The 15,956-nt window shown below is 34.5% G+C and overlaps 1 protein-coding gene across 1 annotated transcript; it reads left to right on the top strand.

Annotated features, from left to right (window-relative positions):
• Positions 1 to 14,414: 14,414 nt before the first annotated feature.
• LOC126668344 (uncharacterized) lies at positions 14,415 to 15,089 on the top strand. The gene has a single exon (XM_050361549.1). The coding sequence runs from the start codon at positions 14,415 to 14,417 to the stop codon at positions 15,087 to 15,089; it is 675 nt and encodes a 224-aa protein (XP_050217506.1).
• Positions 15,090 to 15,956: the final 867 nt, after the last annotated feature.

Raw genomic sequence — 15,956 nt, 5'->3', positions numbered from 1 at the left:
AAACAATTGAAATATATTTTTTAAAATACTTACATATTGTTGAAACCAGTAGGCAAAGTCACTCTCAAACTTTGCTTCAATTTGCGAGGTGCTGATATCGGGGTTTCCTCTCCGCAACTCGCCTTCGAAAATCTTTAAGTTAATAAGAAATCAATAATTATACTCTGAATCGTTATTGTTAATTACATTGACAGCTGTATTAAAGCTTACTCTCTGTAATTTTTAATTTCTGAACAATTCAACAGAACATATGTCCGGGCAGCAACAACCTCAGCATCTTCAAGATATCTCTTTCGGCAAGCACCCACTGATTGCCCGTGAGGCTTGAAAATAGATTGTCTGTCAACATCGTCGTCGACTTGAATGTCACAAACTTCATTTCTTTGTAGCAGCTCAGGTATCATTGGGTCACCTTCTGAAAAGTAATAAGCTGCAAATTTTCCAGTTTCTTCATTCAAGTATCCGCTACTGATGCTTCCTTCCACCCTCCCTTTATTCATGACTTTTTTTTTCAGTTTTCTCAAATATCTGATTCCACATGCCACAGTTAGTAAACATTATATGTTAATACACTGATACATAGGATTGAGAAACTTCAGTAACATTACCTTTCAAATGGGTACATCCAGCGATACTGAACCGGCCCTGTCATCATAGCTTCGTACGATAGATGTACGGGTAGATGTTCCATGGAGTCAAAAAAGCTGGGCGGAAAAATACGTTCCAGCTTGCACAATATCTTTGGGATTTCCAGCCTCATATGTTCTAGATCTTTCTCTGTTAGAGACGTGGAGGTTAACTCACGAAAAAAGATACTCAGCTCTGTTAAAGGCTCCCACACTTCCTTCGGTAATAGCTCACGGAGAGCGATTGGCAGAAGTCGTTGCATAAAAATGTGACAGTCATGACTTTTCATTCCATGCATTTTCAGACCGATTGTATCGACACATCTGGACAAGTTGGACGCGTAGCCATCTGGAAACTTTATTAACTTAATCCACTCGAGTAAAGCCTTTTTTCCGTCCCTGTCCAAAGCATACATCGCCTTAGGAAATCTCCCAGTAACTGGATCTTTTGCTAATTCAGGCCGATCACATATGTCATTCAACTCTTCTCTAGATTTTGTATGGTCTTTTGTTTTCCCGGGAACATTTAGTACAGTATTGAAAATGTTGTCGAATACATTTTTCTCAATGTGCATGACATCGAGATTGTGACGAATGAGATTCGTTTTCCAATACGGAAAATCCTAGAAGATGCTTTTTTTATTTCAACTATAATCTATCGACTTCGCAGCATTATTTGTCTCAGCCCCAATTTCATATGCCTTCATAAACCCCAGACTGTCCACCTCTGCCAACAATTCTTCTCCGGTTTTCGGCTGTCCGAATACTTTGTTTATGGTTTTTCCTTTTCGGAAATGAGTTGTGTTACGACGGTACGGGTGACCATGAGGCAAGAACTTTTTGTGGCAATCAAACCACGACTGTTTTCTAATCCTTTTAAGCGTAAAAGCATCCGTATTTTCCATGCAGTATGGGCAAGCCAGTCTCCCATATGTGCTCCAGCCAGACAACATGGAATAAGGGGGAAAGTCATTAATTGTCCACATAAGTGCTGCTTTCATTTGGAAATTCTGTCGCCTATGAACGTCAAATGTCTGGACTCCAAATTCCCATAGTTGGTTCAGCTCAGCTATCAACAGCTGCAGGAAAATATCCATTTGGTGTTTAGGATTTCGAGGCCCAGGGACAATAACAGTTAAAAACATGAACTCATCTTTCATACACATTCCTGGGGAGAGATTGTAGGGTGTCAAAATTACTGGCCATGATGAATAATTATGCCCGAAGGCCCCAAATGGTTGAAACCCATCAGTACACAGGCCTAGTCTGATATTTCGAACTTCTTTCAAAAACTCTGTATGCAATTCATCGAAATGTTTCCATGCCGGGGAGTCTGATGGGTGACACATCTTTCCATCAACCATGTCATGTTCTGCGTGCCACGTCATATGTTTGGCGGTGGCTTTAGAAGCGTACAACCTCTGAAGTCTAGGAGTAATAGAAAAATAAAACATTTTCCTATAAGGAACGTTAACTCGTCTTTGCATAGAATTTCCTTTAGGGGGCGGTTTCCACCTTTCGTGATCGCAAATTTTTCATCGCGTTAACTCCGCGTCCGACCCCCAGTAAATCATGCAATTGCGGAAACAGCAATCGATAACTTCAACCGGCAACCCAAGACCTTTAACCATCTTCTTTATTTCAGCAAATTTGGTCACGTCATCTACTAAAGCTACTGAGCCGCTATGTCGACATTTGATGTCCAACATTTTAACAGCCGCAGACTAGGGAGAGTGTTTGCTATTACCGGGGCATACAGGTTCTTCGGCCGCACGCATCATATCATAAAAATGTTTAGCTTCGTTATTTGGTTCCTCCTCCGTGAACACTACTTCTGGACCGGCAGCATCGATAACCATTCTCTGAACGAAGCTGAAATCGTCACCCCCCTCGTATTCCATGTCAACGTCATACTCCAGTAGCTGTGCAACCGGACGGGGATTTAAAACATTTCCCTCACCATGAAAAACCCAGACGTGATAATCTTTGACAAACCCTTTCTGCAAAATGTGAAGCTTCACTGTTTCGACATCCCGATAACTCGTATTTTACATCCTGTCCTAGGACAAGGACATTTAATCTCAGCCCCACTCATACACGCAGGATGGCGTAAGGTGAAATTCACAAACTCTTGTACGCGCTCGTCAATACCTGGGTACAGCAACCCGCCCTCGAGCTGCCTATACATCCAACTTCGGTCTGATTCCATTTCTGTAGCACAGATAATTAGGAGGGGTTTTTGCTCGAAAAATAGCAAAGTCAATGTAATTGACTGCTTTAAAGGTATGGACCTATCCCATTCACAAAACTGGTGCCCCTTAACTCGGCCACGATATATGCCTAGCAACGGAGAAAACTATTCGGCAGCCTTCCGGCGTCGCTCTCCTTATGTGCGATATTTAGTATATGCGTTGTAACACTAATTATATATTACGCGAGGAATAAGCGTTACGAAACATATATTATACATCCACCCGAGGAACAAACGCTAGAAAACAACCAAATATTGGTCTACTGCTACTAGACATATATGCTTTCGTGATCGAGTTACGGGAGGACCAGTTTTGAGAACTGTACAAATTGTACAATCCCGTGTCATTCAATATCTTGAACACACGGGACGGAAAATCTACGGCTAGGTTTACAATTTTATTCGGTGGGAATAAAATCGAGGTCATTTTAAACAGTTTATAATTTAACTAATTATAAATAAAAATAAAAAAATTAATCATAACTGTACTTACTTGTTGTAGAGCAGAACCGCAACAGATGCAAAAGAACAATAAGAAATCTCGGGCCGCTGCAACAAACTAACAGATATCACACTTATCCGCTGCAACAAACTAACAGATATATAATTAATAAGTACCTTAAATTTTTTAGAAAAAATTGGGCAGCACTTCCCTTAAAAATGAGCATCACCCATTTTTCAGGGAAGTTTTTCAAGCAAATTACAATTCACAAACCACAATACTAAAATTCACAAACCAACATACTACTGAAATTCAATTTATTTATATAATTAAGTTAAACTAATAACCTAATTAGCAATATAACAATTTAAATAAATAATCAACTTTAAAGTAATCTAATTATGAAATTAAACTAAAAAAACCTAAAAATTAAATAAATCATTCATATATCGTTTTAGCAATTAAAAATTAACCTAAATTTACATAATTAACTTATTAATTAACCTAATAATTAAAAATCTAACAATATATCTAAACTAAAAATTAAACTAAAATTATAATAACAATTAAATTAATAATTCATTTAACTTTTTAATAAATAAACTAACAATTAATCTAAATTTAAATATTTAATCGAATAAAAAAAAATATAACAATTTCTACTAAAAAATAACAATTACATAACCTAAATTAAAAATCACCTAATCAATACACTAACAATTATACCTAAATATAAACAATTAACCTAAATTCAAACAATTAATCAACAATTTACAAAAATAATTAACCTAAAAAGTAACCTAATAATAAAAAATTACATAACCTAAATTAAAATCACCTAACTAATACCCTAATTTAACCTACTTTAACCTAATTGATATAAATCAAACAATCTAATTAACCAACTAATTAGTATAATTTAACAACAAATTAAATTCAAAACATTACTAACCTTTACAAATTGAGATCGGAGACAGTGGTAGAGGCGGCAGCAGTGGAGGCGGCAACAGTGGCGGCGACGGCAGCAGTGGAGGCGGCAACAGTGGCGGCGACTGCATCAAAGGAGGAGGCGACATCGGTTTTTCTGGAAAACAAAAGAAAAATTAAATACACACCAAAACCAACACAAAACCTAGCATTAATTGAAAACCAACCTATTAATCGAAAAGAGGAAGAAAGGCCGCGGTGTTGGCAGCAAATAGGGGTCGTCGGACGGAGTGGTGGCGAGTTGCAGAGAGGCGGCGGTTTTTTTTGTTTCAGAAATAAAAGGGAGAAGGAAGGGAAGATGGCTGCTCGTTTCATTTAACCCCAAAATTAGCGACGGATTACTAAATTCCTTCGCTAATTTGGAGTTAAATGAAACTAACCGTTTTATTTGACTCTGTGGCGACGGATTTTAGTAATCCGTGGCTAATTTTGCGACGGACTAGTAGAATCTGTCGCGAAAGAGTTATATGAAACGGTAAGTATCATTTAACTCCAATTTCGCGACGGAATGTAGTAATCCGTCGCTAATTTAAGGGGGAAAAAAGGCGGCAGATACTCCCTCCAAACTCCCGCCAAAATATTGACGGATTGGCGATGGATAATCCGTCGCTACTTTGGCGGGAGCAATCCCGCCATAAATTTAACCAAATTCTCCACACTTTCTGGTTCCGTCTCTAATTCCGTCGCAGTTTTACTTATTTAGCGACGGATTTTAGATCCGTCGCTAAAGTCTGTCGCCAAAACAGTGTTTTTAGTACTGTTCTGATATTATTGTAGAAAAGAGTGTTGATGTTGGAGAGATTTTTGAACTATGTTCTTTTTCTGATAATGAAGATGAGGATAGTGCTTTAGAAGGTGATGTTGTGCCATTCACTTATGTTTTTAAACGACGTCAGTCTTTTAATGTTAATGGTAATGTCAATGTGCTAAATCTGAACGATGAAGTACATGGCAAAGTTTCTGTTTTAAAATCTGCTTTGGATGAATCAGAAACTAATGATTTGGAATTTACAGTAAAGAGTTTGGCGAAGTATACTAATATTTCTGATCTTGAAAATGTTGAAAAGGTATTTATATTTTGTTTTTAAATCATATTTATTTGCATATGTTTAGTGTATATATAGTGTTTTTTGGTGTATCTATTATTTTTACATAATATTTTTGTTTTGTTGATGTTTTGTTATATTTATTGTTGTATTTATGTTCTTTTTTATCTTTTATTATGTAGGAATATACTCCTGAACTTAGTAAAATATTATTGAAGCCTTCTTTTCGATTGTTATCTCCTTATTGTGATCTTTTTGATTCTTCTTAATTGAAAAAATCATCTGATACTGTCTTATCAAGTAGTTGTATTTTATGCCCATTTAAAGGTGATGCTTTTATGCTACCATGTAAATCAGAAGTTACTAAGTTTGAAGACTTTTTGCGGAAGAGTTGTTTTGTTAAAACAAGATAATTTATTTTGTTTTGTATTTATTTTTTACAATATTTTTTTATTATATTTTTTTTTGTTCCATTGCAGGTCATATTGTGTGAAGTATTCTAAAATAACTCAAAGTTTTACTTTATGAGTTGATTATATTTCTAAGAAGAGTTGGTTTCTTTCTCTTCATTTGTCAAACCAACATATATCAACATTTGTAAGTTATTGCATAATTATTATCTGTTGTTTATCTATAGTGACGATAGTGTATTTTATATACTCTTTTTGTCGTTGTTTATGCAGTTACTTTGTCCATTTTTTGCAGCATATAAATGTCATTTTTTATTACTTTAGAAAGAAAGCTAAAGTTATAAAGAAAGACAGACTGTTGTATACAACAACAGATGGCACTTTTGATTTATGAATATAACGAGTTTATTGCAAGTGGAAAAACTGATTTTGAAGTTAAAGATCGGAGTTTAATACTTGAGTCTATTCTTGGAGTTGGTTTACTTTTAGGAAAGGCATGTGCTAGTGTTGATCACGTATTGATGCCAATGATGTGCCACAATCCAAATCATCAGATTCTTAGATGCATATGTTTCAGAGAAAAGTGTATACATGTCTACAACAAGATCCGATCTGCAGATTTTGATAATCAGGCACATAAGCATATTTTGGCGTATACTACTTTGCTGCCTTTTTATCTTCAATCTGCTGGTGTGAAGAGTGATATTTTTGGACATGAAAAAGTTCGATTTCAAGTTTCAATGGTTCCTGATTAACCTCTTCAAGCTAAAGAGTAAGTTATTATTTATTTTTATGTTTAATTATTTATTAAACCTTTTAAAATATTCTGATATAATTTATAAAATATTGTTGCAGTGATTGTGGTGCATTTGTTGCTATGTATGTTGAATATTTCATTGATGGTCTGTCGATTCCATCTTCAGTTGATATTAAAGTTACTCGAGTTCGTTTAGCTTGTAATCTTTACTCTTATGGTAAATTTAAAGAAATTATGCAAGTTGATAGCAATGTTGAAGATGCTGTGAAGATTAAAAGGGATTAGAATACTATTTCAGAAAAAATACTATTTCAGTTCTAAGTTTTTAACTTTTTGAGATATTTTTGTTTTCTGATCATTTTTTTGTTTTTCAATTTTTTTTGTTAAGTAACATATATTAGAATGATTGTTTTGTATAAGTGGTGTTTTTATAGTGTATTTTTATTCTGTTTTGCTGTGTCAAGTCTGTTTTGTGGTGCATTCATTGTATATTTAGTGTTTAAATGGTGTTTTTTATAGTGTATTGTTTTTTTTTGCTGGGCAAAGTCTGTTTTTGTAGTGTTTAAATGGTGTTTTTATAGTGTATTTATATTGTGTTGTTGTGTAAAGTCTTCTTTGTGGTGTATTCATTTGTATATTTAGTATTTAAATGGTGTATTTGTAGTGTATTTTATATTATGTTGCTGCGTAAATTCTTTTTTGGTAGTGTTTAAATGGTGTATTTATAGTGTATTTATATTCTGTTGCTGTGTAAAGTCTGTTTTCTAGTGTATTCATTTGTATATTTAGTGTTCAAATGGTATATTTAAAGTGTATATATATTGTGTTTATGTGTAAAGTTTTTTTTGGTAGTGTTTAAATGGTGTATTTATAGTGTATTAATATTCTGTTTGCTGTGTAAAGTCTGTTTTGTGGTGTATATATTGTATATTTAGTTTTTAAATGGTGTATTTATAGTGTATTTATGTTTTTGTTTTATTTTATATATATGTTTTTAGTGTACATGTAGTGTATATATATTGTATTTTCTATATCTTATCTGTTTTTTTTTTACATAAAATGTTCATGATTCTTTTAAAATTCATTTATGATGCTTTGTATGCTATATGTATTACTACACTTTTGATACCACAAAAAACCATTTTTTAAATTATATTTAATACATATCATATACATTACTGTAAATTTATTAAAAATACTCCATTCATACATTATGCATTAATATAGATGATTAAGCAAATAGAAATGATAAATTTTCATTTAACTAAAAATTCAATTATAATGAATTAAAAAAATTACATCTTCTCAACTAGAAAGAAATTATCTCCAAGCAAATAAAATTGAAGTAAATCTCCAACTTTTATATCACTACTATATATGAAATGCTTGAATCCTTTCATGCTGAAATGACAGCTATGTTTATTTTCATAAACTAGCAAATCACAACTGTCTAGTATGAAGCCCGTAGTGAGAGTTACTCTTTTTTCACTTTTAAGATTCTCTTTGTAAAAGCTCCAAGGTATAGTCTGCATATCATTTTTGAATCAAAAATATATAAAATTTCAGTATAGTCTACAAATTTTTAACTAAATAAATAATGATGATTTAACTAAACTTTTAAACTTACAGCTCCATTTTTTCCCACTATTTTTTGAAATTTTAGTGTTGTTGGTGCTACAAACATTTTTTAGTTGATTTTTCCATACTGGTCACAAAAATATTCAACCGAACTTGCTGAAGATGTAATAACCCGTAAGATTTTTAAGGAATAGTTCATACCGGGAAAATTTGGAGTTTAGAAGTTCAAGTAAGAAAGACGGAAAAGAGATTAGACTTTAGAGTTTTGACGGGCCTTGGATAATTTAAGTAATTGAGAATATTTGTTTAAACGTAAAATTTTATTTCGCTGGAGCAATTATAAGCGAAACAAAGAATAATAATTAAGGACAAATTAAAATAAAAAATAAATAAATAAAAGAATTAAGTTCGTAATAATAAATTAGATGTAAATATCTGTATAGTGTTGTCAATACATTAGTGTGAAGGTTTTATTGAATCTCAAAGTTGTTTTGAAGTTTAGTATGACGTAAGTTACGGAAATTGGACTAAATTGTAAAGAAACTTAGAGGAACTAAATTGGAACTTTTGCCAATTAAAGCCACTAGATAAGATTATTAGGTGATCATAATCTTCATACCTTTAAGTCTTCAAGAAGCTACCAAACCCTCCCAACAAACTCCATTTTGCCAAATACACCAACCCACAACCATCTCCATCAAAATTCTCACCAAAACTTAAGATTTTTGGAGGCAAATCATGGATTCATTGAAGGTAAACACTATAGCTTCATTAATTAAGGTTTTTGTTGGTTAATACTTGAGATTCATGGATTTGAAAATGATTAGATTTTTGTTAATTTAGGTGTTTCAATTCAGCTTTGGTATTTAATGTTTGTTCTTAAGTTTTTGGGGAGTTCGAGAGTTGATTGATGGTCAAATTGAACAAAGAAAGAGGTAGGGTGATGGCTGAACTTAGAAGTGTTAGGGTAAGGTTTTCCGGCGGTCGGAGATAGCTCCGGTGAGCAGCAAACGCTGCTCACCAAGAGCAGCCCTTACGGGCAGTAGCTCTAGCCCTTTGTGGGCTGCAATTGCAGACCTCGGACGTCGGGGGAGAGAGGAAATTGACGTGATTCCGACCCTCGCTCGAATACCTTTGAGTTAGAATTAAAAAAACGTGAACTTGACGAGTTGTTAAAATGGATTATGTTGTTAAGAAAATGTTCAAAAGAGTTGGAGAAATGGAAAACAAAAATATATGAATATATATAATTTAAGGTGAAGTTAAGGTTAGTTATTAGTTAATTAAAATGATATTTAAGATTGATTATGAAAAATGGAATAGAATTATACTTTAAAGATTGTAAATAGAAGTTTAAGTTACGATTAAATCGTAACGCTGAGGTAAAATTGAGTCGTTGAGATGTTGTTTGCAAATTTGAGATAACTTGAATACTAATATAATGTTAGCTATTCAAAGTGTCGAGATTGAGTTCGGGATGTGTTAGTCATTTACAATCTTTGTCGATAAGCAAAATTTTGACGATTAACATGTCAAGTTGTTAGAAGTTTGTAAACTTTTATTTAATAAATTCTTGGACTTGGGATTGTATGAAATTGGAGATAGAAGTTGAACTAAAGTTCAACGAAAATGATTAAGAAATTTTATTAGACCTTAAAAAGGTTTTGTTTAGTTACTTTTACGCCAAGGTTGGACGCGATTTAATTATGGAAAATTAAGTTGCGTTTTACCTAAAGTCTATAGGTCTATCGAGTTAGAATCTTATTTAAGTTAATTTACATTTTATCTAGATCCGGCAAGGAACGCAGCTAACGGACAAGGAGCACCTTAAGCTACACGGCAGTTAATCGATCGAGGTTTTAGAAGTAGCAAACGGTGAGTTTATATATGTAATACCCCGTATTTTTCTGGTTGGTTCTTATGAACTTTCCGATGTTGTTTTTATTTCTCGGAATCGTGTTTTGGCTCGTGTGACTTTCGGTATGTCGATTGGATTTGTTTTGTGTGCCTTGTGCCTAGGGGATCAATCTTGGGTCTTGAAATAAAATCGGTATGTGTCAGAGGGGTTTTCTGCAATGCTTAGAGGAATACTAATTCTAATAATATTTATTTAAAAAAAATTAATCTATTATTATTTTTTTGATTAAAAATAACTATATTGATAAAATAATTATAAAGGGTAAGCTTGTAGTTATTTTTAGATTAATAATAATAATAATAATAATAAGGATAATAATAATAATAATATAGTAAAATAAGGATAATAATAATAACGATAAAGTTGGAAATTTATGTTTTATAAAAACCTTAAAATGTTAATAGGCTATAAATATCCAAACCCTAGATTATATACTAAAACTTTGAAAATAAAATTAAGAAAGCGCAGTATTATTATTGTTCTCTTCGCCGTCCTCTCTAAATCTATTAGCTCGTAAGGTATTATATTCAAACGCATGATTAATCATTCTTTTTGTTTAATGGTGTAATTTAATCATCTAGTATACAAACTGTGCTTTTATATAGACAGTGTTATACAAGTCACGGGGCTTTTAAATGGGTAGTGTATCAATAAGAAAATCAATACTGTGGTTAATTATTGTTCACACTAGAAAATAAAACTTCAATTATTTTTCTTTCACGTGTTACTATGCAATAACACTCTTCTGTGTGTATTATCTTTCAATTTGGAAATTGATGTACGTAAGCCATTTGTTTTTCATGATAACACTTTAACATCTAAACTTTAAAAATATGACAATTTAGTCCATAACAATATAGTTATATTAATTGTGAATTGAATTGTTTAAGTGTTATTGAAATGATTTTAGATCTAAATTGTTTTATTATAATCATAATCTGAACTACTGATTTGGGCTAATGCCGATTTTAAAAACAAACTTCCGATTAGCGATTTGGTCGTTAAATTACTATTTGTTTGTGTTATTTTAATCTGAAAATAACATTTGATTTGATTCTTACCATACGTTGTGGTCACCGATTCAATTACTTTTGGCCGATGGTTACATTATTTTAAAATTGAAATTAAAACTTGATTTTATTTTAATTGGGTTGTTTAATATTTATTATTGGAAACGAAAATTGTTTTATAATCCTATAATCAGATAATTACTTGATTATTGTTTTTGGGAAAAATTAGGTTCAACGAGCCTTTTGGATTAAAATTATAAATTAGCTTTTAAAGTATTAATTAAGTTATTTTGTTAAGTAATTGATTAATATTTTGGTTACTTTTATCTCAATTTAACTATGATTTCTATTTTATAAAAATTAATATTTTTAAGGTTATAGAATGTGGTATAAATTTTGATAGAATGTAGACAGTGATCGCCCGACATGTGAGAAGACACTGAGCAACGTGATGACTCAATTATCTCACTACATTTGAATTATTAAATTGAATTTAATATTTTAATTTGGATTTTACTTTTTCCGATCTATGTTTTCAGCGGAAACTCAATAGGTTTGACTTGTTGTTGACTTTGTGAATATTGTGCTTTACCGTGTTTAAATGTGCTTTGATTGAATGTTGTGCTAGTCTTATGTGGTGTCTAGTACTCCCTAGAGTTAGGGTCTGTTTTAATTATTATTTTATACATTGTCTTGACTCGTCGACTGTTCGTACTTTAGAGGCGAATCAGAATTAGGTTGCTTGCTCGGATTCTCACGTGGATTGCAAGCAGTGAGTTTATATCGCTATTTACAGCTTTATTAAGAAAATTATATTTTTGTATAAACAGCTTTCAAACTGTTTTTCGGCATTATATCTCTGAATTGGAACAGGCTACTCGATGGGCATCATCGAGACTGCGTGCGCACCGGTATATGATCATATGGTATTTGAGGTAGGTTAGAGATACGTATCACCTAGTGAGGGCGCCGGCGGAAGATACGTCTCCTGGGACTCACGTGTTTATTTGAGTGACTATCGGGGATCGGTTATGGCGATACATCTCACCGACACGACAACTGGATTTAGATTTTTTTGTGGTTTAGGGTTTTAATGCTTATCCATAATGATAAATTGTTTTATAAATTTTTAAAGGTTTTTAAAGGTTTTCACTTAATTTATGTAAATAGTTGTATGAACTCATCTCAGTATATCTGACCCCGTTGTTTTCCCAATTTTTCCAGGGTTATGATTTTTAGAGAGTCAGCTGATCTCCATTCTTTACTTTCCTTGGAGGTTTCGTTTAGTCAAACTGTTTTATTCTTAGACCACAGTAGTAAGTAGGAGTCTTTATTATTATTTCAGTTGTTGTCGGATTGGTCTGACTAGTTATATTTGCTTTGGCATGTTATACTGTTTACTTTGGTTTATATGAATGCCATTTTGGAGACTCGTAGTTGGACGAGTACTTGTTATATAATGTTGAATATTATGAACTGCTAGAAATAGGCTGAAGTCTCGGTTGCCCTCGAGCATTGGTTTCTTACAGGTTTATGTGATTGTATGTTTTCTTAAAGGCTTGCTATGGGTTTTGGTACTACATTACCCATACCCTGACGCCGGTCACGATTCATAAAATTGGGTTATGACAATTAGATTTGACGTATTAACTGTGCATTACTTTTAAATGCAAAACTTTTATATAAATTGCATAGCTTTGTTTTATTATTAAAATGTTTATTATAAATGACATGCATCATTGTTTTGAAACCAATGTAAGTCCGATGGAACAAGCTTTCCTATTGGGCGGCAATAGGAACTGTGTGATCACCAATTTTGATCTGAGCGCTTTAAAATTAGAGATGTGAAATCGGAAGGAGGATTATGTTTTTGATAGATACGAGGGTAACTCGGTGGAACTATCTCGGGACCCGTATCTAGTGAGTAACTCGGTCGAACTATCTCGGGACTCACACCTTGGGATTAAGTAGTGGCATGAGTAACTCGGTTGAACTATCTCGGGACTATGCCACGTGGTAGCGGTAACTCGGTCGAACTATCCCGGGACCGTACCACTAAGGATTAAATGATGTGATGTTATATATTATAATGATACTCTAATATGAAAGTTTTAGTTGGGTGTAGGGTTTCATTCGGAGTTTATATTTGGAATCATATGAATAAATATTTAGAGCATTTTTTTGTTTTAAATAATACTCACTTGTAAACTATAAACACACTCAGCGTCGACTGACCCCAAACAGTCTTTCCTTTCAGGTAAAATGTTTTGACGTGATGGACTTCTATCCTTGTTCAGAAGTCCGTATTTTGGAAGTATGTAAATAAGAAGACGTCGATCAATAGTGTTGCAGTAGATGTCAAGTCTTTTTTATAAATATGGCTTAGTTGAACGGTTTTAATGTTTTATCCAAACTCTGATATGTAAATAAAGTTTTAAACTGCGCTCTTAACCGTTTACTTTATTTTGCAAACTGGGCTATGCTTGATGTGTGACATCGCATAATAAGACCCTGGCTTATCGTACATCGCTTCAGACGATGTTACAAGTATTGTAAATATTTCAAGTTTATGAAAATGTTTTATGAAGGATCGTTTCGTTTATATTATACATTATATTGCGAAAAGAAAAAATTTACTCGTTTTTAGGCTTGCTATGGGTTCCGGATCAACCACTCCCGTTCCCTAGTGCCGATCACGGCTCGAGATTTCGGGTCGTGACAAAGTTGGTATCAGAGCAATGGCTTAGATTCGTAGACCATTGCATGTATACATTCGAGGTCGTTTGTACCTAGGATTGATGAAGTCACTAGATTAAGCTAGAAACTACTGCAGTAATAGGATTCAAGTCGTGTCATTGGTTTGCCTTGCTTATTTTTTTTTCAAATTTCTAGTTTTCCTTTTTGGAACGTGCGCCTGTCTTATATATTGCCTTGCTTATTTTTTTTCAAATTTCTAGTTTTCCTTCTTGGAACGTGCGCCTGTCTTATATATGTGATAGGTATGGCATATTTAGGTGCGCTTGCCCATAGGGTTGACATATGCCTAGAAGTAGACTAAGCTCAGAAAAGACTATTATGTTATTGTTGATCGTAGTATAGTTTACTTTGATCAGATGGATGATCAAAGACAACTTAGGGCCCATGTTGCTGCACAACGTGAAGAAGCACCACGAGTGTCATAAGGAGAAGAAGCTAAAGAAGCTCAAGATGAGTCTTTTGTCCAGGGAGGACAGCAAGAACCAGTTGGAGAAGCCGGAAGAGGCAGAGGCCATGGAAGAGGCCGAGGTAGGGGCAGGGGCCAAGGTAGAGGTAGAGGCCCAGCTGCCAACGAGCAGGAACCGGTGCAGGCACCGGGAATGCCTCAACCAGCGATTCCTGTAGGTTTTAACATGGATCAGTTCTTGACTGGGATTGCAACTATGGCAACTGCCCAAGCGGAGAACCAGAATATGCAACGAGAACAGCTGCTACAACAGCAGCAACGTTTGGCTGGAAATGCTGATCGGGATATTGTATTGGCCTATATGCACCTTAAGCCAACGGAATTTGATGGTTCCGGAGACGCATTAGACTTTCTAGAAGAAGTGGAACGTAACTCTAGAAGTCTCCAGGCTAATGAGAGACAGTCGATCATTTTAGTGGAAATGTCGATGAAAGGGACAGCAAAGGACTGGTTCCAACGTATAATTCAGCCGACAATGGGTCAAATGACGTGGGCTGAATTTGTTAATATTTTCAGGGAGTATTTTCTTCCGTATTCAGTAATGGAGTTACATCGTTATCGATTATTGGATCTGAGCAAAGGAGATAGGTCGGTGCAAGAATATGTTACATATTATACAAGGTTAAGTCGATTTGCACCTGATTTGATGGTAGACCCGGTAAGGGTGAACACTAGGTTTATGAGAGGCTTAGGGTTTGACTTTGTGAGCTTAATGGTAGATGTGAATAGGGATTTAGTTCATCTGATAGATAGCGCCCGACAGATCGAGACTTCCTTGATTCAGTTTGGACGACTCCCAGATCATTCTAGAAAGGTACCAACCAGAAGTGAATATGCTTAGGTAGTACAGAGTGCTCCAGTTCAGTCCTTTACTAGGAATTTTCCAAGACCCCAGCGTAATCGGGATCGTATGAGGGGCAGACATAGTAATAGAACTGGGACTTTTGGAGCTAAGTTCGGTGCTAGGACTACGGGCGGCATAGGAATAGGAACACTTCTTTGTCAGAATTGTAACAAACGACATTTTGGGGCATGCCATCTTGCTATGGGAGCATGCTTTAACTGTGGCCAACAAGGTCATTTTGCAAGAGAATGTCCAAGGCAAGGACCTCAAGGGTCAATGACTATAGTGGCTTACCCATCATACAATCAGCAAAGACCTGCGTACTCTGTAGTATCTTGATATGGGCAGACGGGTAGTACCTTTACTGGCCAGAGGGGCCGAGGTTATGCAAATCGAGAAGGAAGAAATGGTGGAGGTCGTGGAGTTGGTCAGACTTCACAAGCAGGTGGAAGTCAGGCTAGGGTTTTTACGCTGAATCCTCAGGAGGCTCAGGCTTACAATGCTGTCGTGCAAGGTACAGTTCCTATTGCTTCCCGAGATGCATTTGTTTTATTTGACCCAGGTGTCACTCATTCGTTTGTTTCAACTAGTTTTGATGTTAAGTTGAAAAAACAACCTGCTTATTTATGACATCCTTTATCTGTAGCTACCCCAGTAAGTGAAAGTATAGAGGTTAATATAGTCTATCCTTCTTGTCCTGTGAGCGTCTAAGGGCAAGAATTATTCGCTGATCTAATTTTGCTAGAAGTATTAGCCTTTGACGTAATAGTAAGAATGGATTGGCTAGCTCAGCATTATGCTAACGTAGATTGTCGTAAGAAGATAATCATGTTTAGGCCACCTGGAGTTGAGCCTATTTCAATT

Source organism: Mercurialis annua, linkage group LG2, assembly GCF_937616625.2.
Source record: "Mercurialis annua linkage group LG2, ddMerAnnu1.2, whole genome shotgun sequence".
Lineage (NCBI taxonomy): Eukaryota > Viridiplantae > Streptophyta > Magnoliopsida > Malpighiales > Euphorbiaceae > Mercurialis > Mercurialis annua.
The sequence above is the reverse complement of the archived record's forward strand: the minus strand, read 5'-3'. Positions and strand labels throughout refer to the sequence as shown.